Source organism: Wolffia australiana, chromosome 2 (assembly GCF_029677425.1).
Source record: "Wolffia australiana isolate 7733 chromosome 2, ASM2967742v1".
In the NCBI taxonomy this organism is placed as follows: domain Eukaryota; kingdom Viridiplantae; phylum Streptophyta; class Magnoliopsida; order Alismatales; family Araceae; genus Wolffia; species Wolffia australiana.
This window is the reverse complement of record NC_135836.1, coordinates 17,515,638-17,536,636: the sequence shown is the minus strand read 5'-3', so window position 1 is coordinate 17,536,636 and position 20,999 is coordinate 17,515,638. Positions and strand designations below refer to the sequence as shown.

At 44.0% G+C, this 20,999-nt stretch overlaps 3 protein-coding genes across 5 annotated transcripts; all 3 read right to left on the bottom strand.

Annotated features, from left to right (window-relative positions):
* Positions 1-419: 419 nt before the first annotated feature.
* On the bottom strand, positions 420-3,650 carry LOC144717082 (protein S-acyltransferase 11-like). The gene is made up of 5 exons (XM_078592408.1): positions 3,555-3,650; positions 3,202-3,229; positions 2,995-3,086; positions 2,624-2,929; positions 420-2,097 (listed from the first exon to the last, which is right to left on the bottom strand). The coding sequence occupies exons 1-5, from the start codon at positions 3,573-3,575 to the stop codon at positions 1,600-1,602; spliced, it is 945 nt and encodes a 314-aa protein (XP_078448534.1). The 5' UTR covers positions 3,576-3,650; the 3' UTR covers positions 420-1,599.
* A 99-nt stretch (positions 3,651-3,749) lies between these two features.
* On the bottom strand, positions 3,750-7,846 carry DWF1 (cell elongation protein / DWARF1 / DIMINUTO (DIM)). 3 transcript variants are annotated; one of them, XM_078592407.1, is made up of 3 exons: positions 7,813-7,846; positions 5,178-6,419; positions 3,750-4,331 (listed from the first exon to the last, which is right to left on the bottom strand). In XM_078592407.1, exons 2-3 carry the CDS (start codon positions 6,414-6,416, stop codon positions 3,888-3,890), a joined length of 1,683 nt encoding a protein of 560 aa, XP_078448533.1. In that variant the 5' UTR covers positions 6,417-6,419; positions 7,813-7,846; the 3' UTR covers positions 3,750-3,887. The 3 variants fall into 3 exon arrangements, with proteins under 3 accessions (XP_078448533.1, XP_078448532.1, XP_078448530.1); XM_078592406.1 differs by having other exon boundaries at positions 7,771-7,839; XM_078592404.1 differs by lacking the exon at positions 7,813-7,846 and adding an exon at positions 7,364-7,713.
* Positions 7,847-8,719: 873 nt separating this feature from the next.
* Positions 8,720-20,374, bottom strand: LOC144717079 (synaptotagmin-2-like). Its single transcript, XM_078592402.1, has 8 exons — positions 19,121-20,374; positions 14,634-14,875; positions 14,312-14,330; positions 9,834-10,039; positions 9,635-9,744; positions 9,464-9,562; positions 8,976-9,399; positions 8,720-8,912 (listed from the first exon to the last, which is right to left on the bottom strand). The coding sequence occupies exons 1-8, from the start codon at positions 19,909-19,911 to the stop codon at positions 8,824-8,826; spliced, it is 1,980 nt and encodes a 659-aa protein (XP_078448528.1). The 5' UTR covers positions 19,912-20,374; the 3' UTR covers positions 8,720-8,823.
* Positions 20,375-20,999: the final 625 nt, after the last annotated feature.

The window sequence follows — 20,999 nt, the reverse complement described above, 5'->3', positions numbered from 1 at the left end:
ACAAACAGAAGTATGAGAGAGAGATAGATGGAAGCATGTGAAGGAAGGTTTGCTGGAGGGATACACCGTTGGTGCTTGAATGCGGCCATGAGTGAAATGTCTTGAACTATAGACGAACAGAAGTATGAGAGAGACAGAAGGGAGAGAGAGATAGAGAGATAGAGAGAAAGAGAGAGAGAGTTAGACAGAGATAGAGATAGAGAGAGAAAGTGAGAGAGAGAGGAGAGTGGTCCAGGACGAAGGGAGAGGAAAGAGGGTTGCCACTTGCCAGGCTTTGTCCCCAAACCCTAGAAGGGTCTAGGAAAATAACAGGGAGGCTGGGCTGTCAAGGCTGGCCAGCTTGGAGCCACTTCGCCCTCAAACAGTCATGGTGCTTGAAGATAGAACATAAAGATGAAGATACAAGCTGAGCACAAAACTAGAAAAAGAGAAATGCTTTAATAAAAGAGAGAACAAGGTAAGGCCTTGGCGCTCTGTGTTATGAAAGTTTTCAGGGTGAATGAATGCAAAGAGAAAAAGCAGGGGAACTGGGATTATTCTTTCTGACGACAGCTTTTTCCCTATTGTTAGGTGGGTAGGTATTTCTTTTTCTCATTTTTTCCCTTCGTTATTGGCTTCAGGTGACCGGCCCATTGGGCTGCTAGCCCAGTTAGTAGGGCATGACGTAGGAAATGATGACGGTAAGAGCAGGTGTGCGCTTGTCACTGTGCGAGCAGCTTTCTTCTCAAAGGTCAAATCCCAGATCAGGCTTTTGTAGATGTGCGTGCCCATTAAATTATTCAAAAATCTTGCTGCGTTCCTTCGAAAATCCAGGAAAATAGGCGAGAGAAAGCTTCTCTATTTCGGTGAATGAGAGACAAATGTTGTTATCACCTCATCTTAGTGGATTTTGATTCCCCGCATTAATTTGATGAAAAACTTGCAGCATTCCTTCGAAAATCCAGGAAAAAAGAGGAGAGAAAATTCAAATTTTTGGGCGAAACCTTCTCGTTTCTTGTAAAAAGAGAGACAAATATTGTGGTCACCGAATATTCGGGGATGTGTGTACCCATTTAACTAATAAAACCTTACTGTATTCCTTCGAACATCCAAGAAAATATTCGAGAGAGCTCAGATTTTCTTTGCGAAAATCTTACTGTATTCCTTGGCGAAAATTTCTCCTTTTCTGTGAAAAAGACAAATACCGTGAGCACCGCATCTTCCTGGATGGTGCTGCCCATTAAATTATTCAAAAACTTCCTGCACTTCTAAGAAAACCCAAGAAAATAGGCGAGAGAAAGCTCATTGGGCGTAAACTCCTCCATTTCTTGCAAAAAAGTGACAAATATTGATATCTTTCTGGATTTGCGTGCCCATTTAATAATTCAAAAACTTGCTGCATTCCTTCGAAAATCCAACAAAATTGGCGAGAGAAAGCTAAAATCTTTGGGCGAAAACTTCACAATTTCCGAAAAAGAGTGTCAAATGTATGTGACACTTTAAAATTTTTAAATACTTGCTGCATTTCTTCGAAAACCCGGGAAAATTGGCGAGAGAAAGATCAAATCTTTGGACGAAAACTTCCCCATTTCCGCTAAAATATGATTTAATTATTCTGTATCACAGGTGCTTGGAGTAGCTGCTCCTGGCGAGAAGTTTCCCATGAAAAAAAGAGACGAGGATCGACCCATATGGCCACTCGGGGAAGGCGAAGAACCGCTGAATGTTGTGGCGACCCTTCTCAACAGGGATGCCAGAGGTCAACTGGGTCAAATAGGTTTGACCGTCGTAGATCAATCTGAGCTGCTGCGACAAGAGAGCGCTGACGCCGATCAGAATAGAGAGACTGGATATCCCCAAATAGAGCACCAGTAAACTGCGGGGAGATAGCACGAGAACTGAGTTGACCATGGAAGAGACCACTTGTTTGAAGAAGTTTGTTGACTCTGAGCTTTCCTCTAAGGAGTAGTAATAAGCCATACGCTCGGGATCAAGCGGCGGCCACGCCATATACCAAGCGAACGCCGACATTGCCGTAATGTACAGGCAGCTGACGACCGCAGAGATCAAGAACACAACGAAGTACCGGTGGTTTCCGCCTCCCACGCAGTTCCCAATCTGCGAGTTTCAAGAAAAAAACGTTGGTTTCAAGAAATTACGGCGTTTAGATGAAAGTTCATCCCTTTATCTATCTATTCATTCGACAATTTTGATGCATTTAGAGAACAAATTGGTGTAAGTTATAGACTCTACGGAGACCAAGATCCAGCTGGAGAGCAGGAAAACCTGATTTTTAGAAAGTTAAGATAATAATTTTTGGGTTTACGATTCCTGGATCGGATATAACGCGCTTAATTAGACCTTCAATGCAAATTTTTCCTGCTCCACTTTCTATTTTTGACACATGTAGTCCTTGTCCTAAAAATCGCCCGGACTAGAAGAGAATGATTGGCACATTAAAATGACACATGAGATTTGTGCGTAAAAATAAATGAGAAAAACAATCCACTTTCAAGATAAATATGGAACAACAAAGCGAAATTTCCATGCCAACTCAATGGATTCAATTAAAACTTGCCGAAAACGAGAATAATCACTACTGGTTGAACGAAAAGAACAAAAAGGAAAGCCAGATAGAACTCACAAAGGGGCAGTGGTGATCCATGTCCATCACACACATTCCGCAGGAGCGGCAGTGATGCGCTCTCGGCGGCTTCGGCCTCGAACAATACGAGCAGAAGTTGAAATCTTCGAGACTTCCTTTACTCACCGCAGTATAATCGCCCCATGATGAACAAGCCGGCGCGCCAGGCGAAGACAACGACGCAAGAAGGAAGGTAGAAACTGTGCAAATAGATAATACTCCTGCTACGATGAACTGAATCGTGCCGCATAGATAGCTGATGGAGTAAACAATCGGGAGAAAAACCCACAAGCCGCCGCCTGCCATCTTCAAAGTTTTCAAGAAGGAGCTCGATTACCACGAATGACAAAGATATGGTGATTTGGGATTACCAATGACGAAGAACATGAAGAGGAGCACGACGGATAAACAAATGCGATCCCGCAGTCGCCGCCATCTAGCAAAACAACGGCTGTCGGGTTTCCTGTTTGAGCGAAAATTGTTTGTGATTGCCCCACACCATCCGCATCGGAAGATGGGAGAATACGATGGAAGGATAACCCGCAAACCGCATCCCCAGCATACGCTTTCATGTCTACCTGCATTTCGCGGGGTGGATGCCTCTTCCTGCAGCGCAGATGATCAATCAGTTCTTAATCGAGTTAATCCAGAAGAGGAGAGCGCGAATTCCGACGGATCAGAATGAAAGGTCATCGAAGAAATTCATCTGATTTAAGCAGCCACCGCAGGAGTCTTTACTTATTCTTTTCTTAAGTTGATCCAGAGGAATCATAGAATAATGGATTGAAGTAGGGGAATTTCGAAGGATTTGAAAAATTCATCTGCTCTCGGCACAGATCTGAGAGTTCATGTATAGATTAGAATATACAATCCAGAGGGATTCTGAGGGACATATACATTGATTAAATCACAGACCAATGTGAACACATACCTCGATCGCCAAATCGCCCATCGCATCCGACGTTCCAAGCGCTCTCCGCAATCGAATAATGATCGAAGAACGGTCATCAGAATCCCTAAATTTCCGCACCACCGCGGATCTGAAAGCGATCGCATCGACGGCGAAATTTCTTCCGCGCCTTTAAATATCGGACGAAAATGCCCCCAATCCCTACCGTGGGCCCAATTAAATTAAAGAAAACCATAGCCCAGAAATGTCTCAAACAAAGTCTCTCAATTCTAGCAATTAAATTGGACAACAATTGAAGGAGAAGAAGAAGAGAGTTCAGAATTAATGAGAGAGGAAGGAAGAAGAGGAAGAAATTCAAGGTTCCTCAGCGTAGGCGGCGTCGGCGATGGCCTGCTCGGCCTCCTGGACGTCCTTCTCCGTCTTCTTCCCCTTCTTGGACTTGTAATAAACGCTCATGAACGTGCCCACTGCCTTGTACTTTCTGCGGCAGGCCTCGTAGAGCTCGGCGTCGAACATCCGCCAGAAGTCCTTCTCGGAGAGCTCAGACACAGCGTACTGCGGCTGGAAGGAGTGGTTCTCGATCATCCATTGCTCGAGCCGTCGCACCGCCTCGATGCCGTTGAACTCCTCCCCCCGCAGCACCGCTGCCGGAGCATAGTACACACCAATGTCCGTGAACATCTGCGCGAATTGCGTGTCCCCCTGGCGGTGATGCAGCTCAAATCCCGGCTCCGGATAGATCATGGTTTTCACCGGCAGCTTGAACAGCCTGTGCGGGCACAACCACAGTGGATACACCTGCGGATTCACACACCAAGAAGAGCCACATATTTCAGAATTTGCCAGCTGCTGCTGCTGCTGCTCATGATGATGATGATGATGATGACGACGACGATGATGATGACAATGACGATGACGGTGACGATGACAATGACGATGACGATGATGACGACGCCGATGATGATGACGATGACGATGACGATGACGATGATAACGACAATGATGATGATGACAATGACAATGACAATGACGATGATGACGATGATGATGATGATAATGATGATGATGACAATGACGATGATGACGATGATGATGATGATAATGATGATGATGACAACAAGATCATCACAATCGCCTACCCCCAGAGATCAGACAACGATGACGCATCTTCATTTGCCCAAGGTGAAGATGATGGATTGTCTTCCTCCACGAACTTAATTTGGATGATGATGGCGATTACCATCCTCAAACACTTAATTTGTCATGACTAGTATTTGCCAAGAGAGGATGACGCCCAAGTCGCCTTTGTCCCAGTCATTCATCCTTGCCAGAATGACGATGACAAACTGGTCATCAACATAATCATCCTCGACTGGATGATGATAAGTCATCGTAGTCCCATTGTTACCCTTGCTCAGATTACGAAATACTCATCATCATTGTCATTCATCTTAGGAGAGGGGCTGGGGGGCTGACGATGACGATATTCCCATCGTCATCCACGCCTACAAATGATGGCGATGACACAATGGACATCGTCATTCAAACCTACGGTCGATGACAATGACATATTGTCATCGACATTCAATTCTACGGAATAAGAGAGAGAGAGGGAGAGAAGAGAGTGGGTGGCAAGGGCCAGACCTCCATTTCTCGGTGGACCCACTCGAGGGCGTCAGGGACTTTGTAGAGGGGGACAAGGAGGTCCTGGATGACATGCATGTCATGGTAGTAGTTACGAATGGCCTCGCCCTGGGTGGCCTTCAGCAGGGAGACCTTGGGGGGCATGAGCCAGCCCAGCAGCCACCGGAACCAGAACTGGTCTCCAAAGGGAAGGATCAGCTTTCCCTCCCAGTACAGGCACCGTGTATGGCGATGATAGTACTCTCTGGTGGGAATGTACTCCACAAACTCCCCCTTGGTCAGTGCCTTCTCTGCATGCTGGTAGAACCATGGCTTGAACCACCAACCAACAGAATTGATGATGTTGCCACGGCGGCGGGCCTCCTCCTTGGAGGCATAACGGCCAGTCATCATGACCCCCTCGCTGGCGCTGTAGACCATGCCCTCCACGAAGTCGGGGACCTTGCCAGGGTCCTTGTCCCTGGGTGCAAAGGAGTCAGCATAGGCCTGCGCCACGTCCCGGAGAGTGCCCCGGACTGGGGTGTACGTCAGCCGCATGTACTCCTTGATGGGGATGAGCTTGATCTCTGCTGCCACGAGGAGGCCGATGGTGCCCTGTGACCAGGGTACAGCATAGAAGAGGTCCGAGTACTCGTTGTCCTTGGTTGCCCGGACAAGGCGACCGTCAGCCAGAACCAGCTCCAGTGCCACCACTGTGTCCGAGAAGAGGCCGTAGATGTGGGAGCTGCCCTCAATGCCGTAGCCGTTGATCAGGCCGCCGACGGTGAGATCGTCGAGCTCTGCCACCACAGCCAGGGCCAGGTTCATGGGCACTGTGACCCGAGTGATGTGGCCCATGTCAACCAACGGTTCGACCCGTGCTACCATCCGCTCTCGGTCGATGTCCAGGACGTTGCGGAAGGCAGAGAGGTCCACCTCAAAGTGACGGGCCCGCTTGTAGTCCACATTGCGCATGCCCACTGCGAAGTATGGCTTACGGGCCGTGCAGACCAGCCCATCGCGCTTGGGGTCTCGCTGCTTCAGCCGGTTCATCACCTTCTTCACATTCTCGTCATGCTCACGTTGGCGGCGCTGGAAGGACTTGGAACACGACCAAACATCACCCAGGTAGGTCAACAGGTAGAGCGTCGCCGAGATGGGCAGCACCACGAAGATCACAATGATCCATCGGAATCGCACAAAGTAGTCCACCCACACCTTCTTCCTCTTGGGCCGGAGTGGAGTGCGAAGATCCGCCATCTTCTGCGAGGGGTATTTACGGCAATGAGTCAAGTTTGAGATGCAGAAGATGGCGAGAGCATCTGAGAGGAGTATGAAAACAGGAAAAACAAAAGGTAAAATGTTTCCAGGAAGAAACAAGCAGAAGACGATGCAAGAAGCAACAAAAATGGATAAATCTTAGGACGACTTAGTTTGAATGGATAGACTGAGTAGAAACAAAAGAGCTGAATACTCCGGGAAGAGTTTAGATGACGCTTCGAGAGAGGATGCACCGCTCATACATCCGTCTAAGATTTGAATAATACTGCTCTTGATCGAGACCTTTGCAATAAATACGAGTCACCCCGGAAATTGTATAAAAAAATCTGAAGGTAAAAACTGATCACCATCCCCCAAGAAGAAAATTAAAAGGTGCCAAACGCAGGAAAAGCCAATCGAATCGTTCCCATGAAATAAAACGCAGACGTTAAAAAAATCTGAGAATGTGGGCGATATCAAAGAAAACATTTTTTTATTGAGTGGTGGTTGCGATCTCATTAAAATAATTTGTTTCTTAATGCGGTTGACGGTATACTAATCTGAAAGAGCTACACATGAAAGGCACTGTGAAAAGAGCGGCTAGAGAAACGGACCATCACATCAAACATTTTCATGAACAGAAATGCCAGAGTGAAAGAAAAAAATGTTACAGGGAAAGTTAGTGGCTTGATACAACTGTCACGAAGAATGCAAGAAAACACGCATTGATCTGGGAGGAAATAGAAGAACCAGTCGCAATCATATTATTAAAGTCTACACTCAGCAAACACCACAGATCTGGCAGCATGCACAGGAGGAAGAAGAAGACCAAGTGAAGCTTCAAAACTGATGAAAGACCGGTAAAAACTACAACTGAATGCAGATCTGGCAATCTTTCGTAGCAACAACAAAAAAAAGTACATGAACAACAGAGGGGAAATGCCTACCGGAGCCGCTCCGCAACACCCTTCGAAGAAGTGCTAAGCGCCAGTAAAGAGACTCGACAACGGAAGTAGTAAGGGGGGGTATACAAGAAACGGCGGAGATAATGAGAGAAAATCACAGTACCGAGCAAATACAAATCAAGAAGGGGTCCCAAAAAACAGAAGCGGTACACGTGACCCTCCAATTAAATATTCATGAGGAAGATCAGAGAATCAATGACATCAACAACAATAACAAAAGGAAAATGGGGTAACTCATAAACCAGGGTAAAACAGAAGACGATTCCTTTGGATTTTCTAAACGTAAATCACAGGCTGGAATCAGAAAACAAAAGATCTCGGCCTCATACAGCGCAGCAACACATGAAACTTTAAAAAATCGGGAAAAAAAAAGAAAACAAAGAGCTCACGAAAGATCAGTATCGCCAATGCAGCTTCGAAATTTAACTTACGATCCAGCGACGAACTCAGCCAGCGACTAGCCATACAGTAAGGAGATGATCTTTTTGAAGCGTCTTGGCTTGGTTAACTATTCGGGCTTAGATGACTGCATATTTACTGCAGTGCCCTTCAGATCCACGAATGACACGTGTCCATCTGTCGCGCGCGCTGACAGAGAGGCTCTATAACGACGCACGTGACAAGTGGGAAACCAGTCCGGCATTCGATCCGGTCGTTCGAATGGTCGATCGGATCGAATTATTCAATCTATAGTTAATAAAGGAAACATGGTAGTTTATATTTTAATATATAGGGCTCGAAGAGAAACTAATTATCCCCATTAAAAATATGACTTTATCCTGAGTGTCGAATTTTTCAAACGATTAGAATTTGAATCAATCCTGGATCAATCAGGACTTCGATCTACTGCAGAAAATAAAAATTATGGTAGACTAACAGTAAAAAATAAAAAATGCTTCTTGATTTCACTCGCTCTCTCCCGATGGGACAGATTGAAAACTAAGAATTTTTTTAATGGGTAAATCAGATGAGGGTTGGTTCATTCCACTGTATCAGCCATTAACTGTAGACCCAATCACTTCAACAGATCAGTCTTGACTCAGTCTAAAAGCAGTCCTGCCAACTTGCTCGATCGACTTACCTGGCCCCATCATAGATCAAGGCTGGCTGTACATTTTGGATCTACTTGTTCGAATAGGTTAAAAAATATTAGATCTGATTGAAAGCCAATGCCCTGATTCTTTACCTGTTTGGTTCGGTCTTCTAGTTCAACCGACTAATTTAATCAGATTGAGTGGAATTACCTCTAGATCGTTCGACTGGTCTGGTCAAGAATCGATCAATGTGATTCAATCCCCAAGGTCTAGAAACACACTGTGAGCGTCCAGATCCATGATATGGGAAAAATAATTAATTACAGAGAAGAACCATATTCTCGCGTAATTACACGGGCCGACAATTGGGCAAGTGTGCAGGAAAATAGGCTCAAATTTACGTTTTTTTCAAGGATTGAAGAGACTTGAACCCCCCACATTAGCCGAAATCAAGAAGGAAACACTGGAGATAACGGCATACCAGAAAAGAGCATTCTCTGCACAAAAGAAAGGGAAAATTTAAAAAAAAGAGGGGAAAAAAGTGGGGACAAAATTCTTACCCCTAGACCCAGCAGCAGGAATTTGGGAATCCAGAAGGGGAATCTCAGAATCTTCTCCTTCAGGTCTTGAAGAGAGTGATTCAAAACTTCCAGTTTCAGAGGCCACAATGCCTTGAAACTCCTCGCTAACAATCAGCGCCGCCAGCACATCCATGAACGACTCTTTCCCCTTGTCAGAGGCATAAACACTCCTCCTCGACCTCCCAAATGATCCACCCGACTCGTCCAAGTCAGTCTCGTCATCTGACACGTCCGAATACTTCAACGCCGGTTTAGCGCCATCTTCTTCTTCATCTTCCACATATCTTTTGTAGGTAAGACGCAGAAGAATCTCCCCAGCCGATATACCAAGCGGGCCCAAACGACCCAGTAGGTCCACCACCCGGTCCGTGGGCACCGTGTCTTCGAGAGACCCCAGCTCAACCTGGGTCAAAGTCAACGTTGAGACAAATGCATAATTGACCAGCATGGTTGACTTTGACAGTTACCTCTCCAGAACCGACGGTGAAATCTCCCAACCCAAAAGAATCCTTCACCTGGATCCGCAACTTCTGTTTTCTGGGGTTGGAAACGAGCAAATGAAAATCCTGCAAAAGAAAACAAATACAAAACCTCTGAGGAAATTTGGAAAAAAATCTAGGGTAATTGGATTCTCTTACTTGATTCCAAATTGGCTCGCCAGGTGGACCAATGACCGTCGTTTGACTGTTTCGCTTACTGAGAATCACCTGATCATCCAAGCTTAGGACGACAAAGGGATCGGTTTTTGCTGGAAAAAGAAGATTAAGAAATAAATAAATAGAAAATAACTTCATGAACTGTTTTTAAAGTTACTTCAATGCTCCAACGAATTTTTACCAAAGAAGACGTAGGGAACTCTCCGGGCGTCCACGAGAGTGACAGACAATTCTCCCACAAAATCTTTGTTTCCTTCGTTTACTGTGTCAGGCCTAGGATCAACTGCAACAGGACCATGAGCCTTCCCTTTCTGGAAGTCAAGAACAATTTTCTTCGGACGAACAAACAATCGAGGTAGATCTTCAGTGAGGAGCTTCGTCAGAAACCTAAACAGAGTAAATTGATATCATAGCATTAGATGTAACAGTCACACTTTGATATTCAACTGGTCTTGGAAGAGAATGTAATTTATTTACATACTTTTTTACATCTTCAAACACGAGCGCAAAATGGAACTCTCGAAAATCAGAGTTGACTCAAAAGCCCTTGATTTTCAAGGAAAATGAGATGCAACCGTACTTAAACATTATAATTTAAGTATTCTGATCATATCGTAGCATTATGATACGAAACCGATGATTATTTACATTGGAAAGAAGAAGAAGAATAAAAGATCCATCGTATCACGTTTGGATGCACATGACACTGTATGAGTGTAATGGCTATAGATACAGTTACTAGTGTGCTGCCGCAGGTTCACAAGAGATGATCATGGAAGTTATCAAAGAAAATATGGGGCAGACACCACCCCAACCAGAGTTGATTGGGGGCACAAAGAGGAAGGCGAAAGCGAAGTTTGCCTAAAGGGACCTGGAAGGCCGAGACGAAGGAAATGTCGATTCTGGGAGGGACAATGGTCATGACCAATTCAGTGACCTTGGTAAGCAAGATAGAAGCATCAGTATTCGGCAGATGTGGGTGGATGGATGGCTCACTATTTCCAGCCGCATCATGTACCTGAGGGGGAGAGGATAGATAAAGTGGTGGCGTGTCTGAAGTAGATGGCACTACAGTGGTATACATGGAAGACACATCACTTTAGCCTGGACGGTTGGAACAATTTTAAAAGCCAGATTGGTCGGTGTTTTACCAAGAAATTTCTGATAATGTTCTCTATTAATTAAATGATACACAGAAAAAAGGTACTGTGAAGAATATTCGAGAAGAATTTGGACAGTTCTCAGGGTATTTAATTCCTTTCGACGATCTCATTACAGGAGAGGTCTTTATGAAGGGTCTAAAGATTCAAGCAGCGATGTGGAGTTAAGTTACACTGCTTCAAGCTATCATGAGAAAGGTGAAATTGGCAGAAAAATGAGGGAGTATTATATGGAACACATCTGGGACTTGGTGATATGGAGAACATGGGAAGAAGGGAGCAATGACGTCCAACTCACAGAATCCTCACAATCAATATTGATAACATGGTGAGAAATCAAATTATGAGAAGGCAGGAGAAAGAAGAGACATGAAGACCAATGTGCTAGGACCAAAGGAATTCTATTTGGCTCAAAGTGTGAAGAAAATCAAGCTAACTGCAGACAATTTTTTCAAGTGAAAGGAGAGAGAGTTCTGTTACCACAGAAACAAAAAATTTTAGCACTAGCCATGGGTGCCAAAAATCGTTAAGGGTGATTATTGTGAATGTGGAACTGGCAAGACTAGTGGAGTCCCTCAACAAAGAGCCAACAGAGGTTTGATGAGACAGAGCAACAGTTTGAAGGAAATTTACTGCTTACACGTCTGTCATTGTGTCTGACAATGGGAGGTACTTTCTCACAATTGATCAAGCTCAAAGGAGTAATGGAAGGACATGGCATTATTATATTTCTTGACAGCAGGCCTCACACAATTTTATAGTCACCAAATTATTGGAGTTCCAGGTCGCAATGGATCTGTCTCTATTGTTTCAAATTATGGTGACAAACAGGGAATTGAAGAGGGAAAGGAATATGTAATGGAGTATTATTTTCTATTCAAGGCATAGAGTTGAAGGAAGAATTTCAACCACTACAATTAAAGGAGAATGACCCGATACTGGGTATCACATGGTTGACATCGCTGGGGTTGACTTCCGCCTACTGGAGATGTTTGATCCAGAAATCCAAGTGAGAGGGGCAAATCGTCACATTGCATGGCAATCAAAGTTTATCCCTCTTGACAAGATGTTGGAGAAGCAACTGTTAGTCCTTGAGCTATATCTACTGGAAGGTAAACTGACCATGATGACAGGGCTTGACTTCACATAAGCTGATCAACTTAGGTAAGAATATTTGCAAATTTTCAACAGCCCCACTGAATTAGCTCCCCCCAGGGAAAGAGATCATGCAATTCCGATGTTTGTCCGGGCACAAATGGTGAACTTAAGGCCCAATCAATAGTCACATTTTAATAAAAATGAGATTGTTGTGCTGACTAAAAATAGTGTCGACAATAAATTGTGAACTTAAGGCCCAATCAATAGTCACATTTCAAAGTTTATCCCTACGTCTCCAGCCTTATCACCTCCAATCACTGAATTTCAACAAGAAATTGAAAGAAAATTTTTTTTGGACCTTCAAAAATTATAGCCAGAAGTGAGCCTATCACTCGCAAACTCAGATTTCCCAAAGTGGTATTCTCTATCTTGTGTTCCATGTCTCACAATTACGTTGAGGACAAGGCCACGTGGATCAAATCCAGACTATTCCTCTAAATTTTCAGGTACATATGGAGTTTTAAACCCAACAAATTGTCACAACCAAAATAGGGGTGGACAAGAAGAAATGTGTATTTAATTGCAAGGCCTGCCCGATCAAAATGCGTCATGGGAACCAGTGCTTTGACTTTTAATTTGGGGCCAAAATGGTAGTTGATGAGGGGGGAAGTCATTGATACGTTCTTTTCAAGAACCTACCAAAGGCGTCACCCAAAGCGTCAACGTTAAGGAGCGTCAACGTAAGAGACCTATAAATAAGTCAGATCCGATCAAGAAGGTATTGGTGAATTTGAATTCAGGCAGCGCAAGCTGAGGCTGGGCGGGAGTTTCCTTCCAACCAGAAAAGGGGAGAGGGGGAGTGATACTTCCTCTCTTCATTCTATCTTCCATCCTTATTGTGTTCCTCTTCTTTCTAAGACTTGTATTCAATCTGTTCCGTTCGTGTGGATTCTCAATACGAATTTCATCGTTGGAAATCACCTTCTTGATATTGCATCGTATCAGTCATATTCTATCGATTGTAATCTAAAACTGAAAGAAGAATAAGAAAGGACCCATTGTGTCCTGAGCTCACGCATGTGACACGTTATGAGTGTAACAGCCCTACAGACCATTACTAGGGTGTTGTGGCAAGCACCCAATAAAGAGGTGGCTAAATGAACGGAGATGAGACCCAATATTTTGGACTTGATTTGGAAAAGGAGCATCTGGCGGCGAAAGTTGGAGGGCAACTAAGCAGTTGTAGGCTACTTCGTACCTGAGAAAGAGGTCTAGAGAGGGATCCTCATCGGTTTTGGATCACATGGTGAGTCGATAAAATTTGATTTTGAATACTTAACAGTAAATATTTCCCATTTGTGTGGACTTGAATGGATTTAAGATTAAATCACATTGCTCCTAACAGAAGTCTAGAGAGACATCTAGAAATCCAGAAGTATCACGAAAACCTATCTTATCTTGAAAACCAGATCTTAATGTTGTCCTTCCAAAATCATGTAAAAGAAAAAAATAGGACTAATTCGAGCAAACATTTTCTTCATCATAAAAATATAGTAGTGATAGAATATGTGGAGACACATGAACCAGGATGGAAACTCCAAGTATAACTCATTGCAGATCTGAGGTCCCAAAATGACATGAAATCTAGTCCATATATGATAGAATTATTGGGAAGAAATCCTGTACATTAAAATTGTAGAAACTTGTATTGAAATAAGAGAAAATGAAAAGCCTTAAACGTTAGGGTTTGATACATCTTCTTATAGAAGAGAGAGAGAAGACATGTCTAAAGGATCAGAATAAGGGCCCATGAGATAGTGGAATGTTCATGAGCCCATTACAGGGTAACATTTCAATAAAAACCTCAGTCTAGGTTTGTATCGGAAGGAGGGTAGAGGGCGAGGCGTGGTAGATGTTCCCGGGGGAGGAGAGTCGAAACGGGAATGATAGGAGGGATAGAACAGATGGGACAGGGATCGACCAGGGACGAGCCGCCTGATGACGCAGTGAAGGGTTGACGATTGTGGGGACTGGGATCGTCGGAGACTAGAAGAGAACCGAACGGCAAGGGTAGGGATCGGATAGGAGGGGAGCCGACTGAAGATCCAGTGAGATGATCACGGGGATAGGGGATCGCTGGACGGTCAAGGAGACGGAACCGAGACAGGGAGGATCGATATAGCGAGCCAAGAGGCCGATCTTACCATAAGTCTTCACTGCCCTCCTCAAAGGAGGGCTATACATATTTATAAGAAAAGAAAGCAATCTACCCTAAGCATTATATGACTAAAATGCCCCTAATGGACTAAAATGCCTAAGATACCCTTGGGGGTACAGGATTGTATCACATTTCAACATAAATATAATAAATAAATGAGTGATGAGAAAGGATTCGACTTACATGGAAATAACAGGAATGGCTGGTGAAGATAAGAACCCATCATGTAGAACATAATAGCGTCAGTGAGGCGTCAAATGTTCCAACTTTGTTTATAAGGTAAAAAAGCATAACAATGCAAAATAAACATGATGCTGATCACTCATTAATATACCATAATTGGCACAGATCAACACATGAACAACTGAAACAACTTTAGAAATAGAAATAGTAATTCTCCTCAGTAGCACTCATCATCTCTAGGTTTCCTGTCATTTTAAGAAACATAACAAAAAACTACACGAGATGGCAAATTGCATGGAAACAATGAATTTAAGGACATTACCCATAAGATTGAATAGACGGAAAGGTGACAACTCAAACTTGATCTTCGGAAGAGATACAAATGCCAGAGATACGGCCCCCACCCAAGGTTCTGATTGTATCAGCCGCAACTTGACCCAGAGTTCTCCGTCAATATCAAAATCTCTAACTCCAACCGGAACTACAATTGGGATGATGCCAAATTTCAAAGATAAGGATAACAGCATTCGAGCACCACCTGTGTAGCGGAGACCAATTTGATACCTGAGAAGGAAAGGCAAACGAAAATATGAGAGTATGGCACAGGAAAAGGGAGCGACTCGCAGTCTTGTAATATGACTTAAAGGATTATGACAATACATAGACCTTAAGTAACCTGAGGGCAATGGGTGGATGGTTTTTCATGTGATGGATAATATTATGAGGATGTTAGTTTGAGTAATTAGAAAATGATATTGGTAAATGTTGATGATCAACACTTCTGTCGCCCCAGCAGAGAGTATGAGAAGAGAGATGGGGAAGAAGAATGTGATATTGAAATATTCAATGGATCAGGCAAAATGCCTCTACAAATAGAGAAAGGATTATGACAATACATAGACCTTAAGTAACTTGAGGGCAATGGGTGGATGGTTTTTCATGGGATGGATAATATTATGAGGATGTTAGTTTGAGTAATTAGAAAATGATATTGGTAAATGTTGATGATCAACACTTCTGTCGCACCAGCCGTGAGTATGAGAAGAGAGACGGGGAAGAAGAATGTGATATTGAAATATTCAATGGATCAGGCAAAATGCCTCTAGATATAGAACAAGGAATTATCTGACTCCAGCATAAGCAGGCCTGATAAAGGGTACATTAAAACAGCAAGAAGGAGTTTATATGCAATATGAAGAATTATTGGCTTAGACAGTTCGTTGTAGAAAAGACCAATTTGTATCTAAAGATTCCAGGATGACTTGAAAATCGAGCTGGGCAGTACTAATTCAACATCTCAGCAACAATGAAGACTGCTATTGGTATTGTGCATGAACTAGCTCTGCACAGCAGAACCAAGCATGCTGAAACTGACCAATATTTAAAGCTGGACAGATCTGCGCACCCTAGATCAGATCCTCATACCAGTATGCAGACCTTTATACCAGGAAACAATTCTAAGAATTATTAAGTGAGCTGGAATTACAAGACTAGCATACCTGCCCTGCTCAAGGACCTTGAGTGTACCATGTGATTCACCAAGAAACTGATTGCATTCCAAATTTTTTTGACAGAAGAAATCCATAATGAAAAGACGCTCAACACTCAATAATGTATTTTAGGGTTAATTACATGTTATAAAATTGGGGTGGAGAGAAAATAAGAACTGGGCCCATGTTGGGCCGTTACATAGGATGCAAGAGAGAAAGAAGCCCATTCACCACTCCCCCCAAGCTGGTGAGTAGATATTATACATTCCCAGTTTGTTACAGAACTCTTGAAAGGGCAAGTAGATGGGCCTTCGGTGAAGATATTGGCTTGCTGATGAGCCTGAGGGATGTGCATAGAGCAGAATCGTTCTGACTCCAGCTTCTTTTTAATGATCCGAAGATAAAATTTAACATGTTAAATATGGTCTCGTTGCATTGGATCATGGGCTATAAGAAAGCAGATTTAGTATCCCAGAAAATATGAGTAGGTTGATCATGGGACAGCTTCAGCTTTACAAGAAGATTAGTGAGCCATAATGCCTCACTGAGACCTTTACCAAGGGCACAAAAATCTGCTTCAACGTTGAACCGAGCGAGGATGAATTGCTTTGTGCTTTGATGGCCTCTAAGAAAGGTAAAATACTTTTTTGTAGATCGGTTGATCGACATAAGAGCCCCCATAATCAACAGCTGTAGAATCATCTAAATGGAGGCCACCTTTATGCTGAACTGAAGACTAAGTTCACTGGTACCCTTGAGATAGCAGACTACTGATATGATCCCCATCGGGAACGTATCGTAATGAAAGGGGGAAGAAGGTGACCCTGGCGGGATGGACTACGCCGAGGGGAACAAGGGCGGCTGGAGAGTGGCGGAGTGGACGTCGCTCGAGGGAATGAGACCCAACAGAGTGGACGTCGTCAAGGGAGAAAGTAGCTACCAAGGGAAAACACTAGAATGCAACTTCAAGTTCTGCTCTCCAATGAGGGGGCTACATATTTAAAAGGAAATGCAAGACGCGAAAGCAAAGACAAGAATGCCCTTAGTGGGCTTACTAGCGGAAGTAGATCGTAACATTACTTCCCCCTTCAAGCACAACTTGCCCTCAAGCTGGTGTGTCGTCGTCAGTTGTCAAGAGACTAGCAGAGGCCTTGAGCTTTACGGGCTAGAAATTCCTCTTCGGTCAGGTTGAGCCAGCAAGAGCGGTTGGGGATGTTGCAGTTGCTAGTCTCCGTCATGATTGCTGGGACCTTTGGATTCTTGAGGGCGCCAGTTCCTTGGGGGTTGGTGGAAGGCTCCTCAATTTCCTGTTGGATTGCTTCTACTTCAAAGGCACAGTCAATGAGGTACCGTAGGATTGCCAAGCAGTTGACTTCACCTCGGACTTTGGGCTGAAAGGCGACATGGAGTGCGTTCATGACCATTTCTTTGGCAAGGTCTGGAAGGTAGCCAACAAACTCCATAAATCGGACACTAGCTTGTCCACTGTGCCCTCTTGGCACAGATTGAACAGATCCAAAATGCCAGTTGAGCTGGCGTCTAAAGTCAGCCCAGCTTTGGAAGCCCATCTAGTCGTCAATGTAGCAGAACCAGGAGGTCCAAGTAGGACGATATCAAATGGATTCGTTCCACATCGTTGGCAGGGTACGCATGGAAGTATTGTTCCATGCATTGCAGCCAACACTCAAGATCACCCCCGGAGAAGATTGGAAGGTCGGCCAACGGTGGTGGGGTACCAAAGGTGGGTGGTTGCCTCGAGGCTGATAGAGATGCTCGGTGTCGTCCTCCCACGTGTCATTGTTGACGGGGTGCACCTGTTGGGATCGTAACAAGGCATGACTGGTGATGCGAGCCTGTTGGTGGGGCCCCCTGTGCTGAGGTTGGTTGTCGATGAAGTCACCCATGCGTGGGCAGAGACTGGGTGCACGGGGGTCAAGCTGATATGTTCGAAGAGTGGCAACATGCATCGTGTCACGAGCGACTTTGCACTTGTGAGGCCACACGGATGAGGGTCGTATGGTCAGTTGTGGACAAGGTTCCATGCGAAGGATGGTAGGTGTTTTGTCTGGGTGGTGTGCACCTGCTGATCGGCACTCGCCTGGCATTTGGGGATGATTGGAACTGCCCAGCGATGGCCCCGCAAGGCTTGGACAACATCGATCATGTGATCCAGGCCCACAAGAGCCCATGATGGTATGCCCGACTGGTCCTGCAATGGTCCCAGTTGGGATGGCATCGGGGAAATCCCTTGATCGGCCCATTAAAAAACTATTAAACACATTAAAAGACGACACTGGCAATCTGGCTATAGAAAAAAGGTTTACTAACAGGATGTGAAGGGACCCACCCGAATGTGACGGAATGGGGAAGGGACCATACTACTATTATCAAATTGAGACGTACATGAGGTGGTTTTCCCAGTGCCAAAAAGGCATAAGATGGTAATTGATAGAAATATTTCATTATTTTTATCCAATCATCATTGGAAGATTCAATAACTATTGAATTTAACATACAGATATGCTAAAGCCTACCTCCAGCATAAGGAACAATAGTAATGCCATTCTGAGGGCATCTGCATGAATAATTTTCTTAGATGTTGCTTGATCATATCTAATGCTTGATTGACTATACATGTCCTTGATTTATTATGCCAACAGATACATCTCCGAGATTGTAACTCTAACTTCAAAAAAACTACTCATTTTCCTCTACTCAAATGCAACATAAACGAATCCATAGGAAGATATTCACTTTGCCCCAGACTTAGAGAGCGAATGAGAGCTAACTGATATGCTGAAAGTGATTCCTTCATTAATCGAATTTTGTCTTGTGCATCCGGAGATCAAATTTTTTTGTGACACGTTTTGTAATGGCATCTTGATCTGGAGTAAACGACAATGCAAGAACTTAGTCAGCTATTTGATCAGGCATAAATGACTGGAATCTTGATCTGGCTTAAATGACTGATCTTTGTTCCAGTTACTTTGAACGAGTGAGAGCCCAAAACTATTCAGACTAGTATCTCTTTACCCATCCTTTCAAATTTCCTTCAGGTTTTCACATCTCCAATTGATCTGGACACAACTTTGAGGACGAGATAATTTTTTTTTCACAGAAATTAAAATTAATAAGGTTTCAAAATAACATCAAATGATACACTCTTACCAACTCATTAAGGACATCTTTGGTGATCCATTACCAAATTATTAATGGACAAACAGTCATAAATGGTAATGTGAGATAGGAAAAAAAAAAAAAAACAAAAAACATCAAAGATGCTGAATTTATGAGCTAAGTATCTCTCAAAATTACTTACTGCAAATCATTTGCCCTGCGAGAGGTCCTCCGTTCCACATTTCTGACAGATAGTGGGTCATTTCCCAGGGAGAATTGTTTTATTTCGACCCTCTGAACATAGTCAGGCTTCTTAAGACCGTCGATGACAGGCTGAAGCAATCCGATTATCCAATTCTCAATTCCTCCTTGGTAGACCTTCCAGAGTTTCCCAACAACCATGTTAACCCATTCAACTGACTCCTTCCTCTGCAAATCCTTCTCCAGAAATTGAGAGAAGCTTGTGGGCACTTGAGGCCGGATGCCAGACTGAGTTTCTCTTTTAGATTGATTTCGCTTCCTCCATGTCCAGAGTTTGTCTACAATAGCCCCAAAAAAGAAGAAGAAAACGAATAGTCCAACAATATTCCGATTAATTGGAAGTTCGGGGATTGGATGGAGGACTCCAAGCTGTGTCCTGAGCTTATGGACCATGGGATCTTCCTGAAAGTTTGAAAATTTTGACGCTACCTGAAGAATTTCAGGTGAAAAATCTTCATGAATCAGCTCGTCAGGGATGCGCTGATTGGCCACCCATTTCTGGTTCTTGGAGGATTCCTTGCCATCTGATGAATTGCCAAACGCTTGGCATCTCAACTTTACAAAACGATTGTTGAGATAAAGATATCCAGCGTGCATTCTTGGTATCCGGCGAAAAAGCGAAGAGCATCTCGCCGGTTTGTAATTTGCAGCCCTTCGTGAGCATGTTGTAGTCAAACCCCAGAAAAACTCAAGGTGGCATGGGCTCGCGGAATCATTCGCATTCATAAACATAAATTACTGAGAATCCCGCGGCCCTGGACTGGAATTCAGCACTATAATGTGCCTTCGAACAAAAAGCAATAAACCAATTGCACACCGATCAGAGCGAAAACGACCTTGCGGTAATCACAGGCGCCAAATTGTCTCTCAAAAAATTGCGGACAAGAGAATTCATCTTCCCCGGATAACCTGATGAAGCAGGTAACCGAACCAAACAATCACAATGGAAGTGAAAATCCCTGCCTCCACAACAACTCAATCTGTTAATGATTTCCCCGTGATACTGCGCGCTCTACAACATCTTCAATACCTGGAATTCCACGTTCCTCAAGATCAGCATGCGATCAAATGCATATCAAAGCCGCTCTACAACATCTTCTGAAGAGATTCGAAGGCGCGCGAGCGGGTGATGGCGGAAAAATAAACGGACGAGCAACGAGATAAAATTTCAATGGAATAATATAAGATGATGAAGAGATTTGAAAACTATAGACCAGAAAAAAGGGAAAATTGTAATACTGAAGGGCCGCGTCAGGGCTTGAAAGTTTTGAAGTCCACACAACGTGCTGGGACGCGGACGGGACGAAAATTCCGTCCGGTGACGCAATATTCGTCTTGTCTAGACGTTTCGGACGTCAGACGGGACGGATATCCTAGACATGGTTGTGTGGTGCAGTTAGGGAACTCCACGTCCAGGCCGTGACGGGACAGATGATGAATGGTGACGAACAGGGACGTGACAAATATTTCATCACATGAGTCCCATTACACACCCCAGGTTTTTGAAAAAATCGGTCACATTCTCGTCACATGTCACCGCACACGTCGCCCCGTCACCAGTCCTTGTCTCTGTCACAGGTGACGAAAATTCAAAGCGCAGTTCTCTCTCTCTTAAGGAGACAGTTTTTTAAGTTTTTTTTGCAATTTTTCAATGTTTTTACAAATCCGTCACTGACGTCATCCGTGACGTCTGTCCCATCATGTCACCTGTCCGAGGACCTCCATCACCCTCATGGATATTTCGTCACCGTCATCGTCACGGGCCAAGAATTTCTTCACCGTCACTGTCACGTCATCCATCACGGTGCCATCACCGTGAC

Coding starts and splice junctions, on each gene's coding strand:
- LOC144717082 (XM_078592408.1), bottom strand. CDS start 3,575: ATGGGCGATTTGGCGATCGAG. Junction 2,930..2,994: donor CTTCATGTTCTTCGTCATTG/GTAATCCCAAAT, acceptor AAAACTTTGAAG/ATGGCAGGCGGCGGCTTGTG. Junction 2,098..2,623: donor TGGATCACCACTGCCCCTTT/GTGAGTTCTATC, acceptor TGAAACTCGCAG/ATTGGGAACTGCGTGGGAGG.
- DWF1 (XM_078592407.1), bottom strand. CDS start 6,416: ATGGCGGATCTTCGCACTCCACTCCGGCCCAAGAGGAAGAAGGTGTGG. Junction 4,332..5,177: donor GGGTCCACCGAGAAATGGAG/GTCTGGCCCTTG, acceptor GTGAATCCGCAG/GTGTATCCACTGTGGTTGTG.
- LOC144717079 (XM_078592402.1), bottom strand. CDS start 19,911: ATGTTTATGAATGCGAATGATTCCGCGAGCCCATGCCACCTTGAGTTT. Junction 9,400..9,463: donor TCACCGTCGGTTCTGGAGAG/GTAACTGTCAAA, acceptor ACTTTGACCCAG/GTTGAGCTGGGGTCTCTCGA. Junction 8,913..8,975: donor TCCTGCTGCTGGGTCTAGGG/GTAAGAATTTTG, acceptor TCTTTTGTGCAG/AGAATGCTCTTTTCTGGTAT.